General features: G+C 46.9%; 1 protein-coding gene across 1 annotated transcript in view; it reads right to left on the bottom strand.

Moving 5' to 3' along the window:
- Positions 1-5313: 5313 nt before the first annotated feature.
- Positions 5314-15401, bottom strand: part of LOC142574301 (uncharacterized) — a 175089-nt gene continuing 165001 nt past the window's right edge. Inside the window, exons 5-6 of the mRNA XM_075683419.1 lie at positions 9500-10505; positions 5314-6972 (exon numbers count right to left, since the gene is read on the bottom strand). Of these exons, the coding sequence (XP_075539534.1) occupies positions 6755-6972; positions 9500-10505 (1224 nt within the window). The 3' untranslated portion in view covers positions 5314-6754. The remainder of the gene's footprint in view (positions 6973-9499; positions 10506-15401) is intronic.

Genomic DNA, 15401 nt, shown 5'->3' on the forward strand with positions numbered 1-15401 from the left:
GCACAAAACTTTTATCGCTTTATGAACTTTGTACATTGTTCGGCGGTCGGGTCGCTGCCCCTTGCGCTGCGGATCAGCCTTACACTGATGCAATCGCCGCAGGAAAGGCCAGTCGTGTACAGTATATAGTGTTTTGAGTTTTTGGCCCCCATCGGCAGCAGTTACAAAACAGGGCCTTACTGCCCATGAGCCGATTAAAGTGCATCACTTGCTCATAAGGCGCTAAGGAGCACGCCAAGGGACAGTGCAAGAAATACTGATAACAGCTTTCTCTACCAATGTCGCTGTATATAATATTCTCACGGTGGAAAAGCCCATTGAAGTTAGGGTAATTTTAGTGTACTCTGAGCACATGGCGCCACTCTTGCGCCAGGTAAGTGTAACAGGCGATGCCACTGTAAAAAGAAAGGAGTGGTGGCTTTCGGCAGCGAATTCAAGTCCACTCCAGTCCCCCCCCCCCCCCCCCAAAAAAAAATCTAACTTTTGGCTGTGGCGTATTAGAGGTATGCGCAACCCTGACAGACGAGGATGTCTGGAGTGCCGATGAGCAAACCAGGGGCGAGACAGCACAACGTTGGCTACCCCGTGTGGTTCATTTTGGTAGTTCGACTGTGGTATCCAAATGAGTGCCTTTGGGCGCGTGTTCGTCGACAGGCAATCGTACTTAACTGTTGTATGTGCGCTGAGAAACCGAGTGACGGACAGGAAGGCACACTACGGAAGAACATGCTCTGAAGGAACCGAGGCCTTCACTTAAGCGGGGTTCATGTATCAGCCCGCATTTACCCGATGAGGAAATACGCAGAGACGGTAACACAAGAAAAAATGATTTATCCTCGTTAGTGCAGAGTTCCAAAACGGGCACAAGAAGAGTACTGCGCTCTTGAATCGACAGCTGAGCATTCTATGCCTTCATAGCTCGGCGAAATATTCTCGCCGTTGCGAGCGAACACAGGCCGATAAATAAGCACAACTAAGAACAAAATTTGAATGACAGTCCTTAGTAAAAGAATAATTATTGAAAATAACAAATTAATGAACAGGAAAGCCGCTGATGTCAACTCCTGGCAAGCACTTAGCTTCACTCAGGGGAGATGCCGTGGCACGACAATGCAACACACACACTCGCACACGCGTATACGCTGAGCACATGCACACTGCGAGCCGCGAGAGGGCCGCGTCATACGAGAACATACCACGAACCTACACGCAAATCCTACGACACTATCGCATTCTACGAACACTACCGCCGCCCCATAATGCCCTGACGCGACATGAACCCTTAATATTGCGAAAACTCCAAACAAGCAGATATCCACATTTGAGTCTCTACCACGCCATACACCCTGCGCTGTATTTCTCCAAATGCCCACACCATGATCAATGCGCAACGCTTTACCACATGGTATGGGCTTGCGCAAGCACACCATATCTCACACCCACAACACAACCCACCACACAGCAATGGGACGCAGCGCTGTCCAGCTTCGACTCGACGGCCCAGCTGCACCTGGTCAACCGAGCGGGGAGAGCATCTAAGGCCGCTCGACCCCTGGACCGAGGAGACCACCCACTGCACAGCGGAGGAGATACCTACGCTCGTGTGCTCTTTTCTATAAAATTTTTCTCTCTCACTGAGTTTTACCTGTAGCGTCAACCTACAGTTCATCTCTTATCAGGGACCGCTGTCACTCAAAAATGATCTTCGCGGTACTGTCAACTACAGGCGCGCTGACTCGGCAGCGTCGCTGCGGTGTCAGAGACGAGCACGTCTCGGTGTGTTCATTGGAACTATCCGCCGGAAATAAAAAAGACGTATGAAGGTTTTTTTATATGAGATCTCCCTGGTATCGATGGCAAGACATAACTTACATGTCCTTTTTTAACAGCGAGCCATACTGTTTATTGTGCACTCACCGTCCGCTCACCTGTCCCGTCTATGCCTTTTAAGTATAGTCCTGAACATGAGCATTCATTAAAATAGTCGGAACCGTCGAGGAGCGTCACAACGAGCCGAGACAGCTCCCGCTTGAGAAACTAGCTCATGTCCCTGCGTTTTCCTCAGTCTGCTGGTCGCCAGCTAGACGGTGTGATGTTCTCGCGGTGACGGTGCTCAGCTGCTCTGCGCTTTAGAGTAGATATAGCAGTTGCGCAATGCGTAGCAAGCCAATACGAAGCTAAGTCTTGCATCGTCGACTTTGGCAGCAGCGGTAGCGACCCTGGCACATTGGCTTACATTCGTCTGTTCTACGCAGATTCTTCGACGGCCCTTGTGTCTCCGGCGGTAGTCTCTGTGGAGCTACCTACCCTTTTCGTCATTGGTGCTGCATCGTTCCCGTGTTAACTACACGTGCGGATTCCTCAGCCTGGCTGCTATCTACAGCTGATAGCGTCGATGATTTCTGCCACCGGGTGGCACTGTCATCCGGATTCCTCGCTATAAAAACCGCCGACGTGGAAGACAACGACACTTTGGCAGCAGCGGTAGCGACCCTGGCGCATTGGCTTACAGTCCGCTGTTCTACGCAGGTTAGTCGACGACTTGTAACATTCGCTCTTTAGTTCATTTCATGTTGTGCTCTACAGCTACTGCCACTCGAGTCTGCTTCCCTATGTTTCCGTATCCTGTTCTCATGGAAACTGTAGGCACCTGTCGCTCATGCAACGAAGCTGTTAGCTCAGATGAAATGTCTGTGTCATGTGGCGAATGTAAGGGGCTTTTTCACATTGGGACGTACATGTGCTGGCTTATCGGATAAACAATATAAGAAAAAATCTGAATCGGCTAAATAAACTGGCCTTGGTCTGCATGCAGAGTTGCAGGAAAGGATAGTGAAGGCTCAACCGGGAAGTCGTCAGCTGATGAACTGATATAAGGTCGCTTTTAGCGAACATAAGTCAAAAGTTGGATGAGCTGCTGCCGCTCAAAGAGACTGTGCCAAGCATTGAGCGGTCGGTACAACTAATGTCTGATAAGTTTGAAGAGATGTTGGCATGATTGGCCGCGCAAGAAAAGGACACGAAAGAAATCCGGAAAAGGCTTGAACACCTTGAACAGAGCTCTCACGCTAGTGACGATGCGACAAAGAAGTTAGAGGCGGATCTAAATGAGCTGGAATGGAGAAACCGCAGGTTAAACCTAGAAATTCAGTGTTAGTGCAGCTGACAATGAAAAATTTGTTTGAGAAAGTGAATTCTCTTGCCACATTGATTGAGGTCCCTGTACTTAATGAAACCGATGTAACTGCCATTCACCGCTTTCCATGCAAAGCCGGCCGCATTCCTGGTATAATTGTGAGTTATCTCAGGCAATCTGTTCGAGACCAGTGGCTGGACAGCCGCTCAAAGCTGCGGGAAAAGAAATCCAAGGTGTTCTTTCAGGAAAACATGACCAGTTACAACCAGCAACTGCTTCGAGAGGCTAAAGACTGGGCGAAAGTGAATGGGTTCAAATTCGCGCGGCACAGGAATGGAAAAATCTTGCTGCGAAAGATCGAGGGCGACTCTGTGATCGTAGTGCGTCACAGATCAGACTTTCCTTCCTGAGCCTGCTCTCTTGTGAGCGTACTGAAATTGATCTTTCCCGCTTAAAGGTGGCTACTGATAGTCTCTTCTTTCCGCATGAGGTAGATAATCTTGTCTCAAATCAACATGCTGGCTCATTGAAGTGTCTTCACCTTAATGTTCGTTCGCTCTATAACAAAGAAACGCATATCGATGACTTTATCAATGGTTTTCATTTTTTGTTTGATGCTGTCATGCTCACTGGAACTTGGTGCGGAGATGTTCGTGACGTGCCTAAGTTTAGACAATATCAATCGTTTTGTGTGAACCGAGCAAACTGCCGTGGCGGCGGTGTTTCGCTCTTGTTGAAAGAACATGTAAGTTGTGAATTGCTTCCCGGCTTTTGTGTTTGTTGCGAAGATTTTGAAATGGTAACAGTTCGTGCGAATGAGTACATATTTTCTGTTTGCTACAGGTCTCCAAATGGAAATGTTCTTCAGTTCCTTTTTTTTTATGAGCAGCTGTTGTCTTTTACTGCAGAAAATAGCCATTACTTGGTGTGAGCTGGCGATTTTAGTATCGACATGCTGACCACTTCTGTACCACAAAAGACTATGTTAAATATTTAGCTTCAAATGGTTATGAAAATTTAATCCGTACGCCAACAAGGATTACACCCGAAAGTGAAACATTGCTGGACTTGCTCATTAAAAATGCTGACACCGAAAATGCTACTGCCGGGGTGATGTCACTCAATCTTAGTGATCACCTTCCAGTATTTCTTCTTATAAGACAACACAACTTTAGAAAGAACAGGAAGCGTGAGTATATCCTATGTCAAAGTATTACTCAAACGCGCCTATATAGCTTCAGAGACGAACTTCTACGGTGCGACCTTAAACAAATTTTATAAATAGATAACGTTCAAATCGAGTATGGCAAGCTTACTGATGAAGTCTCTCCAATATATAAGAACCATTTTCCAGAAAAAAGTTCAGGCTTGGTAAAAAATTACGGAAGCCGTGGATAACCCCCGAATTGCTAAAACGAATTAATTATAAAAATGCGCTCTATCACAAGTTCGTCAAGACTAAGGATCCAAATATATTAAAGGAATACAAGTCGTATAGAAACAAGTTAAATAAGAAACTAAAATTGCATAGGAAGTCCTATTTTCATGCAGAATTCGAGGGTTGTTTGAACAAACCTGATACCTTATGGAAAAAGTTAAATGATGTCTTAAATCGTCGAAAATCAGCTTCGCGAATGCAAACTTTAATACTTGGTGGAAACGAAGTATCGGGAAGTGCTCTGGAAAATGTTTTTAATGATTACGTTGTAAACTTTTGTGCTGGTAGTGCGTCGTCTGATATTAGTGAATTTATGCCAAACAGAAATTCATCGTCACTCTTTCTTCACCCCTTTACTGAGCACGAGGTGACATCAGTTTTCCTTTCACTAAAGAATAGCTCCAGTTGCGATGCAGAAGGCAAGCAGATTCGCCCTATCAAGTGTGTGCTTGATATCATTTCCCCGTACATTACCTATATTTTTAATTTGTCTTTGTTAAGCGCTATCTTTCCTAAACGGATGCAAATAGCCAGAATGTCGGTATTGTTCAAGAACGGTGACGTTACTGATACCAAAAATTACAGACCCAGTTCAATATTACCTGTTCTTTCGAAGGGTCTAGATAAACTAATACTTATGCAGGTTTTGAAGTTTTTTGACAATCACAGCCTAATTCCTCCAGCCCAGTTTGGATTTAGAAAACGACGCTCTACAGAATTAGTACTACTCCATCAAAAAGAATTTATTTTATTGCAATTTGAAATTAACAACATTGTCCTTGGTATTTATATTGATTTTACTAAAGCATTTGATTGCATCCTTCACTCGGTTCTACTTGATAAGCTTGAAACCTAGGGTATTTGAGGGCACTGTGGAAGCCTTATAAAATATTATCTTGATCATCGCTATCAATATGTTGAAATAAACAGTAGCCGCTTAAATTTGAAACATATTACCAGAGGCGTTCCTCAGTGTAGTATTCTCGGCCCGTTCCTATTTATCGTATATATAAATGACTTAGTAAATATCTATAAAGATGCGAAATACGTAATGTACGGAGACGATGCCAGTATATTTTTTTCATCACCTAACTCTAGTAGCCTTGAGAATAAAGCTAACACTGCTCTGAAAATTCATGTGTGGTCAGAACATGACTGTCTACAAATCAATATAAACAAAACAAAAGCAATAATCTTTAGGCCAAAATCTAAGCAAATAATCAGTTCCATCAACCTTGTTTATGACGATGCAAACATAGAAATGGTATAGTTTAAAATACCTGGAGTTATTTTCACACAAAGTATGCTTTGGGACACGCACATAGAATCGATATTGGGCAAATTATCTCGTGTAGCTGGCATGATGGTGCGGCTGAGACCTCTTTTACCTTACAGAATCAAGGTTCTTATTTATAACATCCATTTTTTTTCTACACTTTATTACTGTCTGCTCGTGTGGGGTACCACATCACGTACGAATCTAGGAAAGATACATATACTTTAGAAAAAATTTTGGCGAGTACTATTTAACCTGCCTTACAATGCCCACACATCAGACTTATTTTCGAAAGCAAATATAATGCCCGTGTTTCACCTTTATAATTACAAGTTAAGTCAAGCTTTCAAACGAGAGGTAAAAGAGAACTTAAATTTTCTTCATGAGTTATCTAATCTCACCAGGAACACACATTCTTACATCACAAGGTGTACGGAACAGTGGAAGGTAGTCACACCGCGTGCCAATTATTCTACACAAAAGATATCATACACACCACCAACACTTTTAAATTTGTTTCTGAAATCAAGTCTTGATATTTATATAACTGATGTACGAGCTTTACATGAACATTTTGTCACTCAATCTTTCTTAAATAATTGAAGAGCGTTTTTCACGTAATTTGTATTTTTGCGTTTATTTTTTGTGCACATTTCACATGTAGTCAATTGCTATGTATATATCTATCTCCTGTTCAATCGCTGTTTGCCTTGTAAAGGCGGGTGCGGGCTCTAGTCAAGTCGCTTGCCTCTAAAGCGACTTTTACCCGCAGTCTCCTCCATCACTGATGGAAATAAAGAAGTTATACATAACATGCACGAGCGCAACGCACTAAGTACACATCGGCAGCACCACCGCGGAATCAGGCATTTGATCGCTCGCAGTATGGCGTAAGTGTAAACCATTATAGCGACGTGCATTGGTCCTCTTCTATTAGCGCAGGCAGGGGTTCGGAGATGGCGAGCATCGTGTTGTCCAGGGCAAGTGCCTTTGTCACGTCTTTTTTGGCGGAAGAACGACCGTTGATCCAAAGTCCCACGTTGAAGAGGAACGCGATCAGCAACATCCCTGCCATGAGCTGAAAGAGGCCGTCGTACGAGCCAAGTCCATCGCGGAAGGCGCCTGCAAAATATGAATTTTAGAGAAAAACAACCCTCGTGAATACAAAAGCAAATAATAAGAGATTCAAATTTATGGGACAGAAACTGATTTTAGTAAGAAGATTTCCGACCCAGCATAATTTCTTGGATTGCAATGTGCGCGCAAACGTAAAAGCTTAAGGAAGGTTATTTAGACAAATTAGGCATATATAATCATAGTAGAAATATTGACAGGCGGAATGAAAAAACGCATAAAGTTGCGCTCAAATTTCGCATTAGGGAGTATTGTAATCGTCGGTGAATTCGTAACCTCCGTCTGGCTTGAAATGTTTTTTGTCTTTAAAAAAGACTGATGCAGCTCGCAAGGCAAGTCGGATGTTTGAATGCGCAACGGATTCCGCAGTTTCATCGCTGAAATCCTTGAGGGATATCAAAATAAGGTAATCACCAGCAAGGGCCTTTCCGCTGCGGCAAAACGCCTTGATTCTACGCCACAACCGTGATACTTGAGCATAGCACCAAGCGAAAGAGCAGCCGTGAACCTGCATGCAGTGGCCATCTTTGCTTATTTGGACCGTGTTGCCAGCACAAGTAACGGATTCTGGAGTTTAGCGCAACCGCTGCGAAGGGGCTGCTGCCAGCTATCGCCATCCCTGGTTTCTTTTCCATCCTATCGCGGCTGTATTCGGAGCTTCTATCTGTTTTGTCAAAGGAGCTCGTATTCCTCGGCGATGAGCAATTCCTTCGGCAATGGTCGTGCCCGTTTGTGTTTTTCTCTCACGGACGTCCGAAGCTTCTTCTCTTCCCGCCACCTTGGTTTTCGTGGGCGAATGGATCGGTTCTTATTGGCATCAGCGAATGCAATTACCTTGACTGTTTTCGGTGTTTGCTGCTAGAGCATGCAATGTACATATGTATACGCATCTGACGCATAACCATACACGTTTAGACAAGTCTCACACATAGTTTGCGCGTCTTGTAGCATGAATATCATTGACTATGTAAGTTTATGAACTCAATTTCGTGGACTAGTATAGTGTACCAGATCAGCGTCTTCCAGGCCGTGTGCATAGTATGCATTGGATTGAAGTACTGTAGAATTTATTTGGGTTATGGATCACTAAGCTTGATGTGAACAATCCGCTCAGGTTGACACGATAGCTATAAGTTATGAGACGACTAAATGAAGCGATAACACACGTTACGTACACTGCGAACAAAACAAGTGCACCAATGTTTAGAATATCGTTGGTGTTTCAAAGCAAAATTAGTTTTACACATTTGTAGGTAAATCACCAGAACGTTTTTTTTTAATTCGCCGACGATTACGATACTGCCTAATGTGAAATTTGAGCGCAGCGCGCACCGAGGGACCTCAAGGAAATTATTCATCCATTCATCTATACGTGTTTTCATTTCGCGATACACTGGCTGGCACGAGCAATCGGTCTCGTGCGGCACATGGAGTGAAGTGTAGCGCGACTGCTTCGCTAATTGGGACATCACGAGAGGCAGCGCATGGGTGACACGTGGGCGCGATTTAAAGACACCGTAGCCCGCCGCAGACATACAATGTAACTCCGTTTATGCAGCGCTTTGTTTCCATACAAATGACGTGCGCTAGTCAGGCAGATTCTTGTATTCATCGTCGCCGGAAAGCCTGTCTTGAGTGGCACTACGCTTTTTTAAAGCAGAAGGTTTACTAACTTCGTCGAGCCGAGTTTTGCCGTCACCATGTATTCGACCTTCATTTGACCGCAGCTGTGCCGTAGCCTTGGAAACGCATCACGTGACTCGCCACGCCGGGCTCTGCCGACGCCGCCGGCTTGGCGCATGCTCTCTCCGTAGCTGGGTCGCCGCTTGACCACGTGACTCACCGCGCCTAGCTAAGAGGAGCGCCGCGCTCGCCTAGTCGATGAGAGATTGGCCATGGATTAGAGCAAGGTCGGGCCGTCTTTTATGAGCGTTGCGCAGGAGCGGGAAGCTTTGAGCCGTCGTCGCCAAGCGGCGTCTGACCACCCCGCGGATATCGCCCGGCGAGCTGCTTCACTGGAGAGGGTCCGGAATGCAACAGGTGTCGCACCGTCGAACGATGCGTGTCTACCCAAGCATCATTACACTCATGTCTAGCCACCGACCTAGGCACAGCCGTAATACCTGGCTTAACGATGATTGTATACATAATAATTACAGCTAAATCAAACGTTAGCCCAGTGAAACCAAGACTTCACCAGGCTAAATCAAGCTTTAGCTTTGCATATCGAGGGTTAGCTGAGCAAAGCCGCTGCCAATTTTTTTTCCTCACGATTTCGCCATGCCCTCCTCCTCCGCTCACCGCCTCGTGGTTCCACTGCACCATCCTCCTCTGCTTTCCTCCTCGCGCTCTCTTCACTATCGCCGTATTTTATATCTCCCTGCGCTCTGCATTTGCTTTCATCTTCACTCTGCTCGTTCGCTAGGTTACGAGGGACGGGCCAACGCTGACGCTCGCCGCCGGAACGGGTGCCTAAGAGCGGCGTTCTAAAATGTAACGCTTCAAACAGACTTACCCACCACGGGCGGCCGAGCGAAGCCACCCAACGCAGTGATGAACGCCAGGACACCGTAGGCCATTGGAAGGTTTTTAGTCCCGAGTTCTTTAGATAGTGTTTCGGACGTTCCAACCAGCACGTAACCTCCGGGCAGTCCAAGAAGAGCAGACACGGCCAAGAAGGCGAGCCTTTCTGAGACGCACGGCATCAGGGCGGAAATGACGGCAAGCGTGATATAGCACAGCGTAAGCAAGGACGCCGTCGACGTGACTCCGTAATCAGTCAAGAAAGGTACGAATAACCGGCCGACGGTGTCCATGGCTGAGAAGAGTAACAGGGCGAGGAGCGACTCGCTGTACGATACGCCAATATCCTCGCCGAGGTCGAACATGACCGTGAGATAAGAGTCCACAAAGAAGGCACAGGTGAAGAAGCTGAAAGTGTGAAAGTACATCCGTGGTGCGCACAAAACTTCCTTCAGGCTGCTCAGGGCAGAGGATGGCGCTTCCACAGTCTTCTGCATGTCTACCGGAGCAGGAAAGCCGATCGCGCTTATAACAGTACCTCTCCGCGAAAATGCATCGTTAGAGGACGCTCTTCTGGATGCAAACATGGATCCGGCCACGCTCATCATAGTTCCCCTTCTTTCCAGTGCTGCATTCCTTGGTGAAATTGTCGACGCGATTGAAGGGACTCGCCGGTTCGCTGCCTCGCCTATGGCGCTGCTGGCGAACGTACTTCGCCTGGATGCTATGGAAGGACGGTGATCGGGCACCAGCAGCCATGGTTTCACAGAGAAACGGCGGGTGGCATTGACGCTCGACGCGGTTCCCTTAGCAGCTGGTACTCGACTCGGGATGATCGTTGTATTCCGACTAACTCCATTGTGGTTCGTGATACTTATCGCAGTGGAGCGCCGCTTTCCGCTCGCTGAGCTGTGGCATACTTCCATGGTGAGTCTGTCGCAGGGCTCGCCGTTGTTTCGTGGGACCAGAGAGGCAGGCTGAACGTCTCCTTTTGCGACCTGCGGATTTAATAATGCGCTCGTTACGACGGTGGTACATTGTTAAGTGGTATGGATTAGGAATCCTGACTTGAGAAAAAGAAAGACTAAGCATTTGAATGATGCCTTGTACTTCCTTGTAAATATTTTTGTCAATAGCCTTCCTCTTGGGAAATGCATTGTGTGTCCTCGCGCAGAAATTTAAACCAAGAAGGAGGAATCCCTGTACGTGGCTTCCCTATGAAGTAATAACACCTTGGTCTGAAGCACAATTGTGGCTGTCCAATGGCTAGCAAAAAGCTGTCTTCTGGCTCCCTTCTCACTCAATATGTATTTTAGTGCGCGTCACTTGATTAACACCCTTCTTTAGACGTTTCTTCTGCGCAGTTTCCTCGATACTGCCGTAAACCCCATGTTGCGCGTCTGACTGTGTGGTTTTTAATTGGCCTAGGCGGTTCATTTGTAGTTTACCTGTCAAAATGGTGCGAGAGTTGAGCGTTTCGCCCTCAAACATAGCCTCTACGCCAACGACATCACCCTGTGGGAAGCCGGGGGCAGCGGCGGGGTCATGAAGACACGCTGCAGCAAGCCATAAACGAGTTTTGTTGCATACGTAGAACCGCGCCGCCTGGAGTGCTCCCCCATAAGAAACGGAGCTTCTTCTATACAAGCATAATTGGGAGGTCGACGTCCAGACCCTCACCGCTCCCCCCTCCCCCCGCCCCCGAGGTACAACTCCACGTGCATCAGAAGGGCATACCTACAGTACCTAGCATTCGTATCCTTGGCTTGCGCATCCAACAAAACGAAAGAAACCCAGAGATACTCAAGTAGTTCTCGACTCACGTACACCAAACCACTCGCCTCATTGCACGCATCGCAAATCGACATCACCGCATGAAATAAAACAACCTTATACGCCTGGTAACCACCTACAGCCTGAGCAGGATCACCTATGTCTCCCCGTACCTTAGCCTCAATGCAACTGACAAGCTCAAACCTAATACCATGATCAAGAGGGCCTATAACAAGCCCTACATCTTCCCATCACCACCTCTAACGAGAAACTGGACGCCCTCGGCATTCATAACACCATAGACGAGCTTATTGAAGCGCAGCATATTAGCCAATACGAACGCCTCGCCAATTCCACCATGGGCAGGCACACTCTAGGAACCCTAGGCATAACCTACATCACCCAATTCGGACCAAAAGTACCCGTCCTTCCGAACATTCGCGCTCAGCTGGTTATCCCACCCGTACCTCACAATATGCACCCTGAACACAATCAGAAGCGACGTCGACCTCGACGAAAGTATTTGGCCATGCCACAAAGCCTCACTCACCAACACCCACCACACTAACACTACGCGCATAAACTACGGCCGAGCAGTGGGAGACTGCTGCTCAGCTTGGACCCAGAAGAGTAGCTCTGGGCCGTCCGGATTGCCGAAGACGCCGCCAGAAAGCAAGGACTGGCTGCCGTGTGAGGAAGAGGTGACTGATGTTTAGCGGGTGGGCCAACTGAAATTTGGGAGTGGGCCAACTGAAATTTGGGAGTGGGCCAACTGAAATTTGGGAGTGGGGCAACTTCAATTTGGGAGTGGGCCAACTTCAATTTGTGGGTGAGCCAACTTCAATTTGTGGGTGGGCCAACTTCAATTTGTGGGTGGGCCAACTTCAATTTGTGGGTGGGCCAACTTCAATTTGTGGGTGGGCCAACTTGAAATTTCAACGAGGGACCACTGAAGCTTGGGGGGTGGACCAACTTAAATTACAGGGTGGGACAACTTAAATTACAGGGTGGGACAACTTAAATTACAGGGTGGGCAACTTGAAATTTGAAAGTGACCCTACTTGAATTTGAGGGTGGGCCAACCAAAATTTGGGAATAGGGCAAATTAAATTTGGAGATGGGCAAAGTTGAAATCTGGGGGTGGGCTAACTTACATTTGAGGATGGGCCAAACTTGATGTGTGAGCTAACTTGAGATTTTGGGGTGCCCCAATGTCCAACTGAACGCTGCTGAGCGCCTTTCAAGTTATGAACACCTCGCGGGTAAGCGAGCGGTAAGTGGCGGGTTTCCATTGGGCTTACGAAAGCGCCACTCAACGCAGGCGAGAGCTTACATGCACGAATAACGCACAAAACTAAGAAAAATTAAGCAAAAGTAAGCAGAAACGAATTCACAACCGAACCAAACTATGCTTACGCATTAGTAGAGAATTCTTATAAGTTCTGTAGCTTTCTTTTTCGTATTACTACTGCATCAGGCCACAACAAATATCGCTATGTACTCGGTTTTGTGCGGCGCGTTGGCGCACATTTACGCGCAAGCGTAATTGGCCGGCTGCACAATCGGCGAATGTTTGTTTGCAGCCGCGAAGGAAGCGGAGGAGGAGGGCTCCTGGAGCGGAAGAGAATCGCGCTCCGGGTAAAGTACGAAGGAGCGCGCTTAGCGCGCGGCAAAGCGACAGCGCCTTCAGGAAAGTCTAGGTAACGTTGAGCGAAGTGGGGAAGGAGAAACGGCGCCAAGCGTCGCGGAGGAGGAAGGTGGGCGGAGCCACGCTGGGTTAACTTCCTCGGGCAGTGACTACAGGTTGTGTTTGCGATACGGACGTACCAGGCTCATTCGCGATAACGTCGTCCTCGCGCGCCGTGCGCTGTGTGTGCGAGTGAAAGCATGCGACCATGGATGGTGCGACCGCGAACCTACGATGGAGGCTGAATCTCGCGTGCGCAAGGGGGGAAAGACGGTCGAAGCGCGCATGGAACCGGGGAGGGAGAAGGGCGTTGTACTCCGGTCGCGCGCACTTCATATTGAAAGCGATTTGCTTTGGGGGCACAATCTCGGCGAGCCGATGGCTTGTAGCTTCGCGGGCGCTGTGTTCTCGACGCTTAGTGTGCGTTGAAGCAATAGACAGCGCGAAGGTCTCTTCGCTCGCTGCTGCTGCCGCGATTCCTGGCATCGCGGCGATGCACTTTCCCCTCACGCGCTATGGCGGCAGCTGGTGTTCCCTTTCGACCGCTGTGCTCCTCCGTCGAGGCGCACTCGTGCCCGGCGTTGCGGCTCAATCGGTAGGACTGCGCTTTGAAAAGGACAGATGCGGCGAGAAAATCTTGCAATTTTCTACTTACACCTTCTCCGCCGCCGGAATGGGTAGACGCGCATCAGCTGGGAAAAGCAAGTGAACAGAACTAAGCAAAAATGAAGTCGCGGCCGAGATAGGCAATGCTTGCGCATTAGTGGAAAATTCTCCGAATTACTGTATCTTTTTTGGTGAACATCGGGGCTCATATTCAGAATAAGCTGTGATGCTCGAATTCTTCGTAAGAAAAAAAAAGATATGCAGCCAATAAGAATGCTCGTCATATTGTTACTACGCAGACAGGCCAATAGAACAGCGTACTTATGGACCAAAAGCTTTGTGAAGTCGGTCCCAGTTTTGATTTTCTTGGTGAAATTGGCGAAAATTCATTAGGCCGCAGAAACAATCAGCATGGATTTTTTTTTAAAATCTGGAACAAATTTCCTTGGAATATGTGGACATTATTATTTAGTTTTAACGTTGGTATTGTAATATATATAATATAGTTTCACTGAATGCTGATTTCATGTTTCTGCCTTTATTTCTTATAACATCCGTATTACTGTAGTATGCTTCCTTTACGCAGTTTAACACATTTTGGTATAATTTTTACATCGTTTCAGTTTTAAGTGCGCCTAAATAATATTTGTACGACACATAATATTCATGTTAGTTGATGCTTTGCTATTTATTGCTTCAGAATATGTTTCTATGTTTTTCTTCATGATTGGATTTAAACCGATTTATACAACGGATTGCTCGATCTTTCGGACGCCTTACCTGGACGAAAAGAAGGGAATGAAGGTGTTAACGATTATTATTCACACAATAAAGCAAGACAAACGTAAGAAGTTTCGTTGTGGCAAAATAAGAGAGGAAGATTAGGGCCCAGAGCAGATCTAGCATAATAAATGTTCATTTGTTCCCAGATAATAACTTTTTCTGTTATCCGTTCGTTCGCGTAATTATCAGTGTGCTATAACCCTTCGATGATTGGCTCATCCACCGCTGAGGGTACGCGCCATCTCTTGAAGGCTCATAATCATCACTTCTAGCATTCTACTGTCAACGACGGAGAGGGAGTGAGCGAGAAAGAGGATTACGAAGAGTGAATATGTGGGTGATGGGCACTAATAATCGCAGCCGCTTGTAAAAATAACTAAAATAGCAATGACTTCTACATCCTTGCCACTTATATAAATAAAGTTATAATTTCACGCGGAGAACGTGGCCTACGAGCGTATCATATTTTGTGTTATAAGCAATCCATGCCAGTTTGCTAAAAAAAAAAAAAATGTTGTTTTCATGAACTAAATCGAGAAACGACCTACCCTACAACAGCCGCGCATCGGTCATACTGTTATCTGGCCATGCTCATTGCGAAAGCACAGCTACGATATATACGAGCAGTGGATGATAAGAGCAGATAATGGTGTAATGATGATGTTGTCATCACAGTGCTTAAAATTATTATTTCGAACTTAGTTGTGAGCGTATCGACTCAAACGCGAGCGGATCACACGATGGGCGCCTTAGAGTTACAACGCGTAAATAAGCTTCCAGATACACTGCTTCCAAGCATCGTGGAGTCAGTGGATCATTTTCCGTGAGCGGTACTTCTGCACACCATCGATTCGTGAGCTTATTCCCTATGGGCACCGAGTTGAGGCTTTTGGGGAGGGGCGATGAACCTTTATTATAGAACCAGCTTTTTATGATGGCGGGGTCCACGCCTCCCATGAGGGAACGTGACGGCTTGCCTCGCCGCCGCCTCACGGGCGTGCTGGGTCGCCCAGGTTTGGTCGTCGAGGGCGGAGCTCCGCAGAGC

Source organism: Dermacentor variabilis, chromosome 3, assembly GCF_050947875.1.
Source record: "Dermacentor variabilis isolate Ectoservices chromosome 3, ASM5094787v1, whole genome shotgun sequence".
Classification (NCBI taxonomy): domain Eukaryota; kingdom Metazoa; phylum Arthropoda; class Arachnida; order Ixodida; family Ixodidae; genus Dermacentor; species Dermacentor variabilis.